Source organism: Myotis brandtii, unplaced genomic scaffold (genome assembly GCF_000412655.1).
Source record: "Myotis brandtii unplaced genomic scaffold, ASM41265v1 scaffold87, whole genome shotgun sequence".
In the NCBI taxonomy this organism is placed as follows: domain Eukaryota; kingdom Metazoa; phylum Chordata; class Mammalia; order Chiroptera; family Vespertilionidae; genus Myotis; species Myotis brandtii.
Window position 1 is genome coordinate 536,945 of NW_005371548.1, and position 11,833 is coordinate 548,777.

General features: G+C 42.8%; 1 protein-coding gene across 1 annotated transcript; it reads left to right on the forward strand.

The window, feature by feature from the left end:
- The first annotated feature begins 257 nt into the window (after window positions 1-257).
- Window positions 258-900, forward strand: LOC102261566 (protein BEX2). Its single transcript, XM_005884883.2, has one exon. The coding sequence runs from the start codon at window positions 299-301 to the stop codon at window positions 662-664; it is 366 nt and encodes a 121-aa protein (XP_005884945.1). The 5' UTR covers window positions 258-298; the 3' UTR covers window positions 665-900.
- The last annotated feature ends 10,933 nt before the right edge of the window (window positions 901-11,833 follow it).

Genomic DNA, 11,833 nt, shown 5'->3' on the forward strand with positions numbered 1-11,833 from the left:
AGTCCTCCATCCCTGGTCCCCTGGCCTCCACTTTGGTGCCTGAAGAAGCCTAGGGATGAATCTATAGGAGAAATGGTGGGTTTGGGGCGAGGAAGGGGAGAGAAGTGAGAGGGAAGTGGGAGAGCTGGGACTGGAGGCCCACTAGAGGGTGTAGGGAGCTTCTCAGGTGGGAAACATGAGTTTTAAAAAATAACCTTTCCTATCCAGGACTCTGAAAGATGAGTAGTAAGTTGTCTGTCCTCGGTGCTGATCTGTACACCAAAAATTGAATTCCCTCCCCTTTTATCTTCTAGGAGTAATGGCGTCCAAAGAGGAACAAGTGGTTAAAAATCTCAACGTGGAAAATGCCAACCAGGAAAACGAAATAAAGGATGAAAAGGAGCAAGATGCTAATAAAGGAGAGCCTGGTGAATATTGTGTGCCACGAGGAAGTCGTAGACGGTTCCGTGTTAGGCAGCCCATCCTGCAGTACAGATGGGACGGGGGTCAGAGGCTTGGAGAGCCACAGGCAAGGATGAGACAGGAGAATAGGGAAAGAGTTGGGGAGGAGATGAGGCAGCTGATGGAAAAGCTGAGGGGAAAGCAGTTAAGTCATAGTCTGCGGGCAGTTAGCACGGACCCCCCTCACCATGACCATCACGATGAGTTTTGCCTTATGCCTTGAATCCTGATGTTTTCCCTGAAGTTAATAGGGAGAAACAGCTTCCTAAACTTGTTTGTGATGTACCTTCTTGTAAACCTTTAGTGTTACTTGTTTCCTGTGGGTCTCCCAATACCAGCTTCTAATTGAATGTTGTGTTTTGACCCAATTTGTAAGTTTCTGTGAGCAGGGGAGTTTTATCTATTGCATGGAACGATGCTCATTACATATTGTGGTTAATAAAGCAATTTTAAAAAGCATTTATTTTCTTATCTATATTTTCTCATTTTTTCAAAACCAAACATATTACCTAATGGAATAGCTTGGCCACATGATAAAAGCCATCTGAACACTTACTAAACATTCCTGTCAGAATCCCCTTTAGCTTACCTCTGGATCTATAATGAGACCTATCTCTTTAAAAATTATTGTATTTATCAAGATGAAGATAATATCACTTCCCAGGGCTACTGTGGGTTCTTGTTAATGCAATAAGTTTGTGAGCTTTTTGCAAGCTCTTGTTCCCACTGGATATGCATGACCCATCCCTTTAAATATTCCCTTCAGCTATTTGGGGAATTTCTTAAAGCCATGTGTCCTATACTCAAGTCCCCTGAGCTAAGAAATAGGTACTTCTATTTCTCTGCTGCTTTGCCCATTCCCATTCTCTCTACTTGGTATTGATGTTCAGGAATCCTCAAGGTGAGAAAGTCACACTGATTTCTTTGGAACTCCCAATGAATTGAATCCTCACACTATTCCATAAAAGTGTGGAGAAATCCCCTCTGTTTAGCATCATGGAAAGATCTTTTCTGTCTGGTTCTCTTTCCTTAGGTGTAGTTCTCTCCTAAGAAACCTCCCTAGTTCATTAGAGTATACAAGATGTGTGAGGCAACAGAGTTCACTTTCAATCTGTGACAGTTACTCACACCAGCCCCCTGAAACCTATGAATACAAAGAATTATACTAAGTTGGATGTCAGGAGATTCAATTGACACCCAAATCTGGAGATCTTTATGAGAAGTTCAACAGAGAATTATTGGGTTTAAGTGTCCCAGTAGAATTTGGGAAATAAGTTGCCTTAGAGCACTGATGGCGAACCTTTTGAGCTTGGCGTGCCAGCATTTTGAAAAACCCTAACTTAACTCTGGTGCCGTGACACATATAGAAATTTTTTTATATTTGCAACCATAGTAAAACAAAGATTTATATTTTGATATTTATTTTATATATTTAAATGCCATTTAACAAAGAAAAGTCAACCAAAAACATGAGTTCGTGTGTCACCTCTGACACGCGTGTCATAGGTTTGCCATCACTGCCTTAGAGTGTGCTAAATAGGTGAAAAACATTTTATGTACTAAGATAGTCTTTTGTGGAAATAAACTTAGAAGTGAGGATTCCAAAACAAGTTGGCAAGCCTGACTGGCATGGCTTAGTGGTTGACTATGAACCAGGAAGTTGGCACATGCCTGGGTTGTGTGCTCCATCCCCAGTAGAGGCGTGCAGGAGGCAGGAGGCAGCCTATCAGTGATTCTTATCACTGATGTTTCTATCTCCCTCTCACTCTGAAATCAATAAGAATATTTTTTAAAAAATAAAACAAGTTGGCAAGCCACGGCCCATGAGCCAAATCTGGCCTATTGCTTTTTTTTTGGGGGGGGGGCAGCCAATGAGCTAAGAATAAATTTTACATTTTTTATGGTTAAAAATATTAAGAATATTTTGTGACATACAAAACTATGAAATTCAAAATTCGGTAGCTATAAATAAGGTTTTGATAGAATACAGCCATACTTATTAATTTACATTTGTCTGTGGCTGGTTTTGCACTACAGTGGCAGAATTGAATAGTTGCCAAAGAAATAGTATGGCCTGCCTGCAAAGCCTGCATATTTATTATCTGGCTGCCCTAACAAAAGAAGTTTGCCAACCCCTGCTCTAGACTATAACATCACAATAGCACTAATGAAACAAAAGGGAAAAGTGAATAGACAGGTGAAAATGTCACGTAACACAGCAAACCCTAGACACCATGAATCAGATGCTTAAGTAATTCCAAACCTTCCCTCTTTCAGGTGCTTGACACAGGCACATTCGTGCAAGAGAGAAGTTTATAAAGAGAAAAACTAAAGTTGGAAAGAAAACTGATGAACAGAGTAGCTTATGCCTTACCATACTTCTTACTCTTTTTAAAAAAATATATTTTATTGATTTTTTATAGAGAGCAAGGGAGAGGGATAGAGAGTTAGAAACATCGATGAGAGAGAAACATCGATCAGCTGCCTCCTGAACACCCCCCACTGGGGATGTGCCCGCAACCAAGGTACATGCCCTTGTGCAGAATCGAACCTGGGATCCTTCAGTCCGCAGGCTGATACTCTATCCAATGAGCCAAACCAGTTAGGGCAATACTTCTTACTCTCGATTGCCGGTATTTGCACCAGCTTCCATGGCAAACAGAAGCATTCTGTCTTCATTGAACTCAGGATATTTAGCAGTTCTGTCATGAAGAGAAACTGGAAGCTTGCTCACATGTGAACTGATACTATGATAGGGGGTTAGATATGCATATGCCCAGAAAAAAATGTACATGTCTTCCGTGTATAGGCAGATCCAAGGTGCCCTATAAGCCCTCAGAGAAGGGTGGGTTTAAGATTGTAGTTTCTGGAGAGAGAGCTCTCTGCTAACCAGCTTCCCTTTTTTTTTTTAGGGGAAAAATTCCTTATTGTTAAATAGTTTACAGTAAAATAAATAGAGTGATGGTTTGTTGGGGAATAAAAACTCCAATGGAATCGTAGTCTCTCCATCCTGCCTCTAACTCTTGGCTCTGCCTTCGTACTGGTCCCTTTGGACGACGAGGCCTTGGTGGGTATGCCAGGCCTTCTTGGGCCCTTGGGACCTCTGTCTTTCTGGCCAATGGTACAGGTACTGTTTTGGACCCACTGTCTTTAGGAGCAGCATCAGCCTTGGCTTTCAACTCTTCCCTGCCCCCTTGGGCCTCTTTAAGGACCTTGTTCCCTGTCTTTTTGGCTAGGGAAGCCACACCATTCTCACCCTTGGTGGCCGTGGGTTTTGAACTCTGAGAACCAGCACAGTAGGCCTTGGCATCTGCTGAGCTGTTCTTTAACCTTTGACTTCCCATGGGGCCCACTGGCACCCGGAGGGACTTTGCGGCCTTGCCTGGATGTTGGGGGGTGGGGGGGGGGCTTCCTGGCCTTGCCCACTCTTGCCTCTTCATCCTTGGTCTGGCCACATTTCTTAGGGACCTCCGCCTTGGCCTCACCAGATCTCACCATTGAAGAAAATTCAGAAAATAGACTTATGAGCCACCTTGTGACCAAAGAAAGCAGTGCAGTTTGAACTTTCTGGTCAGAGGCAGAGCAGGGATTCTTACACAGACACTGGACTCTTCCAGCAAGGCCATATAGCATAGGCAATGCTCTTTGGTTTGAAGTGAAATAGAGCCTTCATGATTGGCCATCATTTAAAACATTAAGCCAGATTTATTCTTCAAATGAAAATGAAGTAACGGATTAGATTTACCTCCCTAATTTAAACAGCTAAAACCTGGACAAATTTTATGAAAAACAGTTTTCTATTATTTTTTTTTATTGATTAAGATATTACATATGTGTCCTTATACCCACATTACCCCCTACCCCTCCCCCGCTCATGCCCTCACCCCCCCGTTGTCCGTGTCCATTGGTTAGACCTATATGCTTGCATGTAAGTCCTTTGGTTGATCTTTCCCCCTTAACCCTGCCCTCCCCTACCTTCCCTCCAAGGCCCGACAGTCCAATCAATGCCTCTCCATCTCTGGATCAGTCCTTGTTCATCAGTTTATGATGTTCATTATATTCCACAAATGAGTGAGATCATGTGGTATTTATCCTTCTCTGACTGGCTTATTTCACTTAGCATAATGCTCTCTAGTTCCATCCATGGTGTGGCAAATGGTAAGAGTTCCTTTTTCTTCTTCCTCTTCTTAAAGAATACCTTTCAGCATTTCATATAATGCTGGTTTGGTGGTGATGAACTCCTTTAGCTTTTTCTTATCTGTGAAGCTCTTTATCTGACCTTCAATTCTGAATGATAGCTTTGCTGGATAAAGTAATCTTGGTTGTAGGTTCTTGCTATTCATCACTTTGAATATTTCTTGCCACTCTCTTCTGGCCTGCATGGTTTCTGTTGAGAAATCAGCTGACAGTCGTATGGGTACTCCCTTATAGGTAACTGACTTTTTTTCTCTTGCTGCTTTTAAGATTCTCTCTTTGTCTTTTGCTCTTGGCATTTTAATTATGATGTGTCTTGGTGTGGTCCTCTTTGGATTCCTTTTGTTTGGGGTTCTCTGCGCTTCCTGGACTTGGAAGTCTATTTCTTTCACCAGGTAGGGGAAGTTTTCTGTCATTATTTCTTCAAATAGGTTTTCAATATCTTGCCCTCTCTCTTCTTCTGGTACCCCTATAATTCTGATGTTGGTACGCTTGAAGTTGTCCCAGAGGCTCCTTACACTATCTTCGTATTTTTGGATTCTTTTTTCATTTTGCTTTTCCGGTTGGGTGTTTTTTGCTTCTTCGTATTTCAAATCTTTGACTTGATTCTTGCGATCCTCTGGTCTGCTGTTGGGAGTCTGTATAATATTCTTTATTTCAGTCCGTGTATGCTTAATTTCTAGTTGGTCCTTTATCACAACATCGAGGGTCTCACTAGATTTCTTAAGGATCTCAATACATTTATCGGCGGTTTCCATAAAATTCTTGAAAAATCTTATAACCGTGGTTTTGAACTCTATATCCAGTCGTTTGCTGTCCTCCATTTCTGTCATTTGTGACCTGTTTCTTTGTCTTCGCATTTTGTCTGCTTCCCTGTGTTGGTAGAGTGGTTTTGTGTGCTAGGTGTCCTACAGGGCCCAGTGGCTCAGCCTCCCCAGTTACCTGAGGTGGACACTCTTGGTGCACCCCCTTGTGGGCTTTGTGCACAGTCTTGTTGTAGTTATGCCTTGATTGTTTTAGGTGTCACTGGGAGGAATTGACCTCCAGGCCAATTGGCAGTGAGAATCAGCTGTGTCTGCAGTGGGAGAACTTCTGTGCTGAAGACACCCTTCTGGGGCAAGACTTGCTTCAGTGGGGCTTTGGTGCTCACTGAGTCTGCCCCCTGAGTGTGTTCCTTATGAATCTGAGGAGTTGTAATCTGGGTGGTCCCACTCTGACCACTGGGTACACTGGCTCTTGGATCTAAGGAGGTGCTAATTAAGCCTCTTCCTGAGGTTACCCAGCAGGAGCTATGAAGAGATATGCAGATTCCCCTTCCTTTTTTTGGGGTTTGGGGGTGCCCAGATGAGGCCCAGCTGAGAAGCAATGCAAGCTGCTGTGGGGCCTTGGGCCTTCTCTTGGAAGTTCTGGGTCTGTCTGGCCCAGCTGCAATTTGTTAGGTAGTTGTCAGATTGTAAAGGACCCGGGCATTCATATGCAAAAGGCTTTGCGGCAGCCTGGATGGGGCGGGGTCTCGGAATCAACAGGGTGGAGCAAGCAGCTATGGCTGATTCTCAGCCCTGCCCTAAGGGGCCGCGCGTCTCAGTGTCCCGGTAATTGCTGCCAGCACCTCTGAGGGAAAGCCGCCCTCAAGTTCCGAGTTCTGCCTGCTGCCAGACCGTCCAGTTTCTCCCTGTATGAGCCCTGGGACCCCAGAGATTTCCGGAACCGGAGTTCAGAGCAGTCGGGAGCTTGTGACTCCCTCCCGATTCAAAAAGACAGCAGCGTCCTCAGGTGCCCGCCCCTTTCCGCGCGCGCCGGAGCCTCCGTACCTCTGCACTTTACTTTTGTAGCTCCTCTGAGTCTGTGTGCTCTTCTCTTTCCTTCTAGTTGTAGAATTTCCACTCAGCCAGCCTTCCTGTGGTTCTGGATGATGACCGTTCTGTCTTTTAGTTGTATTTTTGAAGTTGTTGTCGGAGGCAGCAATTTCCGGTGTTTTCCTGTGCCGCCATCTTGGTCTCCTCCTGCTCGCACATGTTCACGTCGCCTGTTCAGTCGCCAGATGTTGGGGTCCAGCCCCAGCAGGTCCAGGGGTTCCCAAAGGTGTGGACGGAGTCGGCGAAGAAGGAATGACCCTGCGACAGTGTTCAGTTGATCAGCAGCCTAGCCAGGTTCTCTAGCCAGGATCTCCAGCCAAGTTCTCCAGCCAAGTTCTGTCTCGAAAAACAGTTTTCAGTTATTGAACATTAGATAGTGGAAGACGAAGTTTCCTTAGGGGAAACAATAATGTGAGCCTTGTGGTTTCCCCCAGATTACTGTGTATTGTGGGATCTATAATACATGTGGAAGTAAAATGCATGTCAGTAATAGCACAAAGGCCAGGAGAGGGGGAATAAAATCACACAATTTTAAAGTTCTTATTCTATACATTGATATCACTTGAAGGTAGATTCTGAAATGTTAAAAATGTATTAAAAACCTCAAAACAACCATGAAAAATGTTATAGCTAATAAAACCAACATAAGAGATAAAATGGAATCCTCAGTGTTCTCAGTAAAAAAATGTTAGAAGAACAAGAGAACAAAGAACAGATGGGACAAATGGAAACAAATAAGGTGGTTGAGTTAAACACAAACATATTAATATCGATAATCACATTAATGTAAATGGTCTAAACACCTTGGTTATAAAGCAGAGATTATCAGATTGTATATAAAAGGAAGACACAAATACATGCTGCCTGTATGAACCATATTTTAAATTTAAAGATTCAAATAATTACAAGTACAAGAATGGAAAAAGATGTACAATCTTAACACCAAAATCAAAACAAAGCTTGAGTGATTATCAGAGCTAAGAATAATATCAAGGGTAATATGGTCATAGAAAGTCATTGCATTATTTTAAGTGGTGAGTTTGTCAAGAGGACATACTAGTAACAATCTTAAACATTCACATATTACAGTGCTTCAAAATAGATGGAGCAAAAACTGATAGAACTGTAAGGAGAAACAGACAAGTCGACAATTACCGTCAGAGATTTCAACACCCTTTCTAAAAAAAAGTAGAACAAGTAGACAGAAAATCAGCAGGTATATGTAAGACTTGAACAACACTATGAACCAACTTACCTAGTTGACAATTGTAGAACTTGCCACCAATGACAGTAGAATGAATATGTGTTTCACATGCATATGGAACATTTACCAAGATAGTCTATAATCAGGGTCATAAAATAAGTCTCAATAATGTTTACAGGATTCAAATAATAAAATATATGTTCTCTGAGCACAGTGGAATTAAATGAGATGCTAATAACAGAAAGATCTCTGGAATATACCCAGTATTTAAATTTAACTTCAAATAACACATGAATAAATAACTCAAAGAAGTCAAAAGGGAAATTATAAGGTACTTTAAACTGAGTGAAAATGAAAACACAATATATGATAATTTGTCAGATGTGGCAAAAGAAGTGCTCAAGGGAAAATTTATAGCACTAAACATATATATGAAAATAGAAGAAAGCCTATAGCTTAAATAAATGGAAATTTTATTTAAAATTCTTTCTCCAAAGAAAACTGTAGGTCAGGGTGGTTTTACTGATAATTTTACCAAACAATTAAGGATAACATAACAGCAATTCTATGAAAAACCTTTCAGAAAATTTAAGGGAAGGGAATACTTCCCAAATCATTCTACAAGGTTAGAATTACCCAGATAACTAAGCAGACAATTATGTGACAAAAATAACTACAAACCAATATCCTTCATGAACATACATGCAGAAATTTTAAACAAAACTTTAGTATAAAAAATACAATACATCATGATCAAGTAAGGTTTATCCCAAAGATTCAAGGTAGAGTTAATATTTGAAAATCACTGGGAACTCACCACATTAACATAAAATAGAAAAACCATATGACCATCTCAATAGAAAATGAAAGAAAATTTGCTAAAATTTAAAAAACACTTTACCAATTAAAAAAAAATTGTCAATAATTTTGTCTAGAAAAATGCCAAAGAAAAACTGACTCCTTCCCAAACCTTTTGTGATTGTTTGAGGTTTATAATTTGGGGAGGGGGTGGGGCAAGAGGGAATTGATCTTCCACTTCATTTCACTCGACCACTGCATCATCTGGGCAGAAATAGATTAGTTTCCTTCTAGTCCTACCAACAGTATCTGGGCTGAGAAACAGAGAGTCGCCCAGATAGTGTTGGCAGGACTGAAAAAGAACTACTCTATCTTGGCCCAGATGATGCAGGAATCTGCATCTGACTCTCGTCAGAGTAGTGTCACAATGGTCCAGGGGCAAGTTGTGCCTCTACTCCTACCCAACAACGAGATTTAACAAAGCTAACTATGCAAGGTGAGTCCAATAACCACTAGATTTCATCCCGTCAGTTCAGCAGGATCTAGCTGAGTCTGTACTTCACATCAAGAAGTCATTCAAGGGGATGGAAGGTGGAGCTAGTTGGCACCCAGCATTCCCTCTTCTCCTCCCTTGGTGAATAGGGCCGAAAAGGAAGTTGAACAACCCTGCAGCAAAAAAGCCAGTGTCAGTCAGCCCTCTCCTAGCACCATCCTTAGTGAAAACAGCTCAATGGAGAATTGATCTTACACTCCTATTGGAGGCAAAGAAGGCTGTGACAGTTAATGCCTCACTTCCACCAAGAAAATGTCAGCAGGGCCAACAGAGGAGCTGAACTTCCATTCCATACATCTGCTATGATGCAGTGTGAACCAACACTGCATTTTTGCCAGGATGAGGTCCACAGGACCCAGGGTGAATCTGACTCCTTCCCAATGCATATACACATACCCAGTGCTCACGCTAAATCTCAACAGGGTAACTGCCTGTTAAAAAATAAGATCAAATAGAATCCATCATCTCATAATAATCAAAGTGTACAGAATATAATCAAACTTGAACACAAACGTTCAAAATCAGTTTGTAATAATCAAAATGAGGAAAAATTCAAATGTTCAACAGGTGATTGATTAAACAACATGTAGTGGTGCATTCATATCATGGAATACTACTCAGTGAAAACAAAGAATGAACTATTGATGTGTGTAACAATTGGATGGATCTCAAAGAAATTATCCTGTCAAAAACTCAAATGGTAAGTTCATTTATGTAACATCCTATATAATAAAGAGGTAATATGCAAATTGACCATCATGCCCTCGCACAAGATGGCCACCCCCATGTGGTCACAAGATGGCCGCCTATGTGGTCACAAGATGGCCACCCCTATGTGGTCACAAGATGGCCACGCCCATGTCATCATAAGATGGCCACCACAAGATGGCCGACAGGGGAGGGCAGTTGGGGGTGAACAGGCCTGCAGGGGAGGGTAGTTGGGGAGGACCAGGCCTGCAGGGGAGGGCAGTTAGGGGCGACCAGGCTGGCAGGGGAGGCCAGTTAGGGGCAATCGGGCTGGCAGGGGTGCAGTTAGGCATCGATCAGGCTGGCAGGGGAGTGGTTAGGGGGTGATCAGGCTGGCAGGCAGAAGCAGTTAGGGGCAATCAGGCATCAGGCTGGCAGGCAGAGAGGTTAGGGGCGATCAGGCAGGCAGGCAGGCAAGCATTGGGAGACAGCATTTCCAGATTGTGAGAGGGATGTCCGACTGCTGGCTTAGGCCTGATCCCACAGGGGTCCCAGATTGGAGAGGGTGCAGGCTGGGCTGAGGGACACCCCCCAGTGCATGAATTTCATGCACCGGTCCTCTAGTTTTAAAAATAACAATTATAAAGTAGGAATTTAGTGATTGCCTGAGGTTAGGAGGAGGAAAAGGGAAGTTAAGGACCTGGATGAAAAAGGTGAAGTGGTTAAGAAGTGCAACTTGGTAGTTAGAGAATAGTCACAGAGATGTAAATTATAGCATAGGGAATATCTATAATAATAAAAGTGTAATATGCTAATTAGACTGGATGTTCCAGACGTCCTGTGAGGGAAGCCTGGTCCTGGGTGCCAGAGGGAAGCCGGTGCCTGCAGCTGGGGAAAGGAAGGCCTACTCTTGCAGGAATTTCATGCATTGGACCTCTACTAGTCAATAATATCATAATAATTATCTCTGCGGCCAGGTGGGTACTTGAAATATTGGGGAACCACTCTGTAAAGTACTTGATTGTCTACTATGCTATACATATGAAACTATACAGAATAATATTGAATGTAAACTGTAATTCAAAATGTTTTTAAAAAGTATACAGTGGGGCCTTGACTTACGAGTTTAATTTGTTCCGTGATGGAGCTCGTAACTCAAATTACTCATATGTCAAATCTTAAAGTGAACGAGTGAGACACGTGATGCTGGGTTGATGTTGTGGCGTTCACTGTGACGTTCGCTGCGCCAACTAGCGGTGGGGTATCTGAAGCTGGCTCGTAACCCGAATTTTAGCTCGCAACTCCAAGCAAAAAATCGGCCGAGAGACGGCTCGTATCTCGAAAAACTTATTAGTCGGGACACTCATAAGTCAAGGCCCCTCTGTATTCTACTAGAGGTACTGTGCACAAAATTTGTGCACTCAGGGGAGTCCCTCAGCCTGGCCTGCACCCTCTTGCAGTCTGGGAGCCCTCAAGGGATATCTGACTGGCTTGGAGGTGGGAGAGGCTCCCGCCACTGCTGCTGCACTTGGCAGCCCTGAGCCTGGCTTCTGGCTGAGCGGCACTCCCCCTGTGGGAGCGCACTGACCACCAGGGGGCAGCTCCTGCATTGAGCGTCTGCCCCCTGGTGGTCAGTGCACATCATAGCGACTGGTTGTTCCGCCGTCGGTCGATTTGCATATTACCCTTTTATTATATAGGATAGGATAGGCCAGTTGACCTTCATGATTTTTTTTGTATTACATACCCCTTTGAGCATCTAATGAAAGCAATAGACCCTATTATAGGAAAATGTACATACTCATTAAAAAAGTACATATTCTATTCTTCCTCTGTACACACACGCACACACACATAATTTTGAACATAATTCCAGGGGATTTATAAGATTCTCTAGTTAAGAATTCCTGAACCCGCCCCACCTGGTGTGGCTCCATGGTTGAGCATTGACCAGGAAGTCAGGGTTTGATTCTTGGACAAAGCACATGCCCAGGTTGTGGGTTGGATCCCCAGTAGGGTGTGTGCAAGAGGCAGATGACCAGTGATTCTCTCATTCTCTCTCAACATTAATGTTTCTATCTCTCTCTGAAATATATATAT

What these genes read in the sequence shown, in the direction of transcription:
- LOC102261566 (XM_005884883.2), top strand. Translation starts at nt 299, where the DNA reads ATGGCGTCCAAAGAGGAACAAGTGGTTAAAAATCTCAACGTGGAAAAT.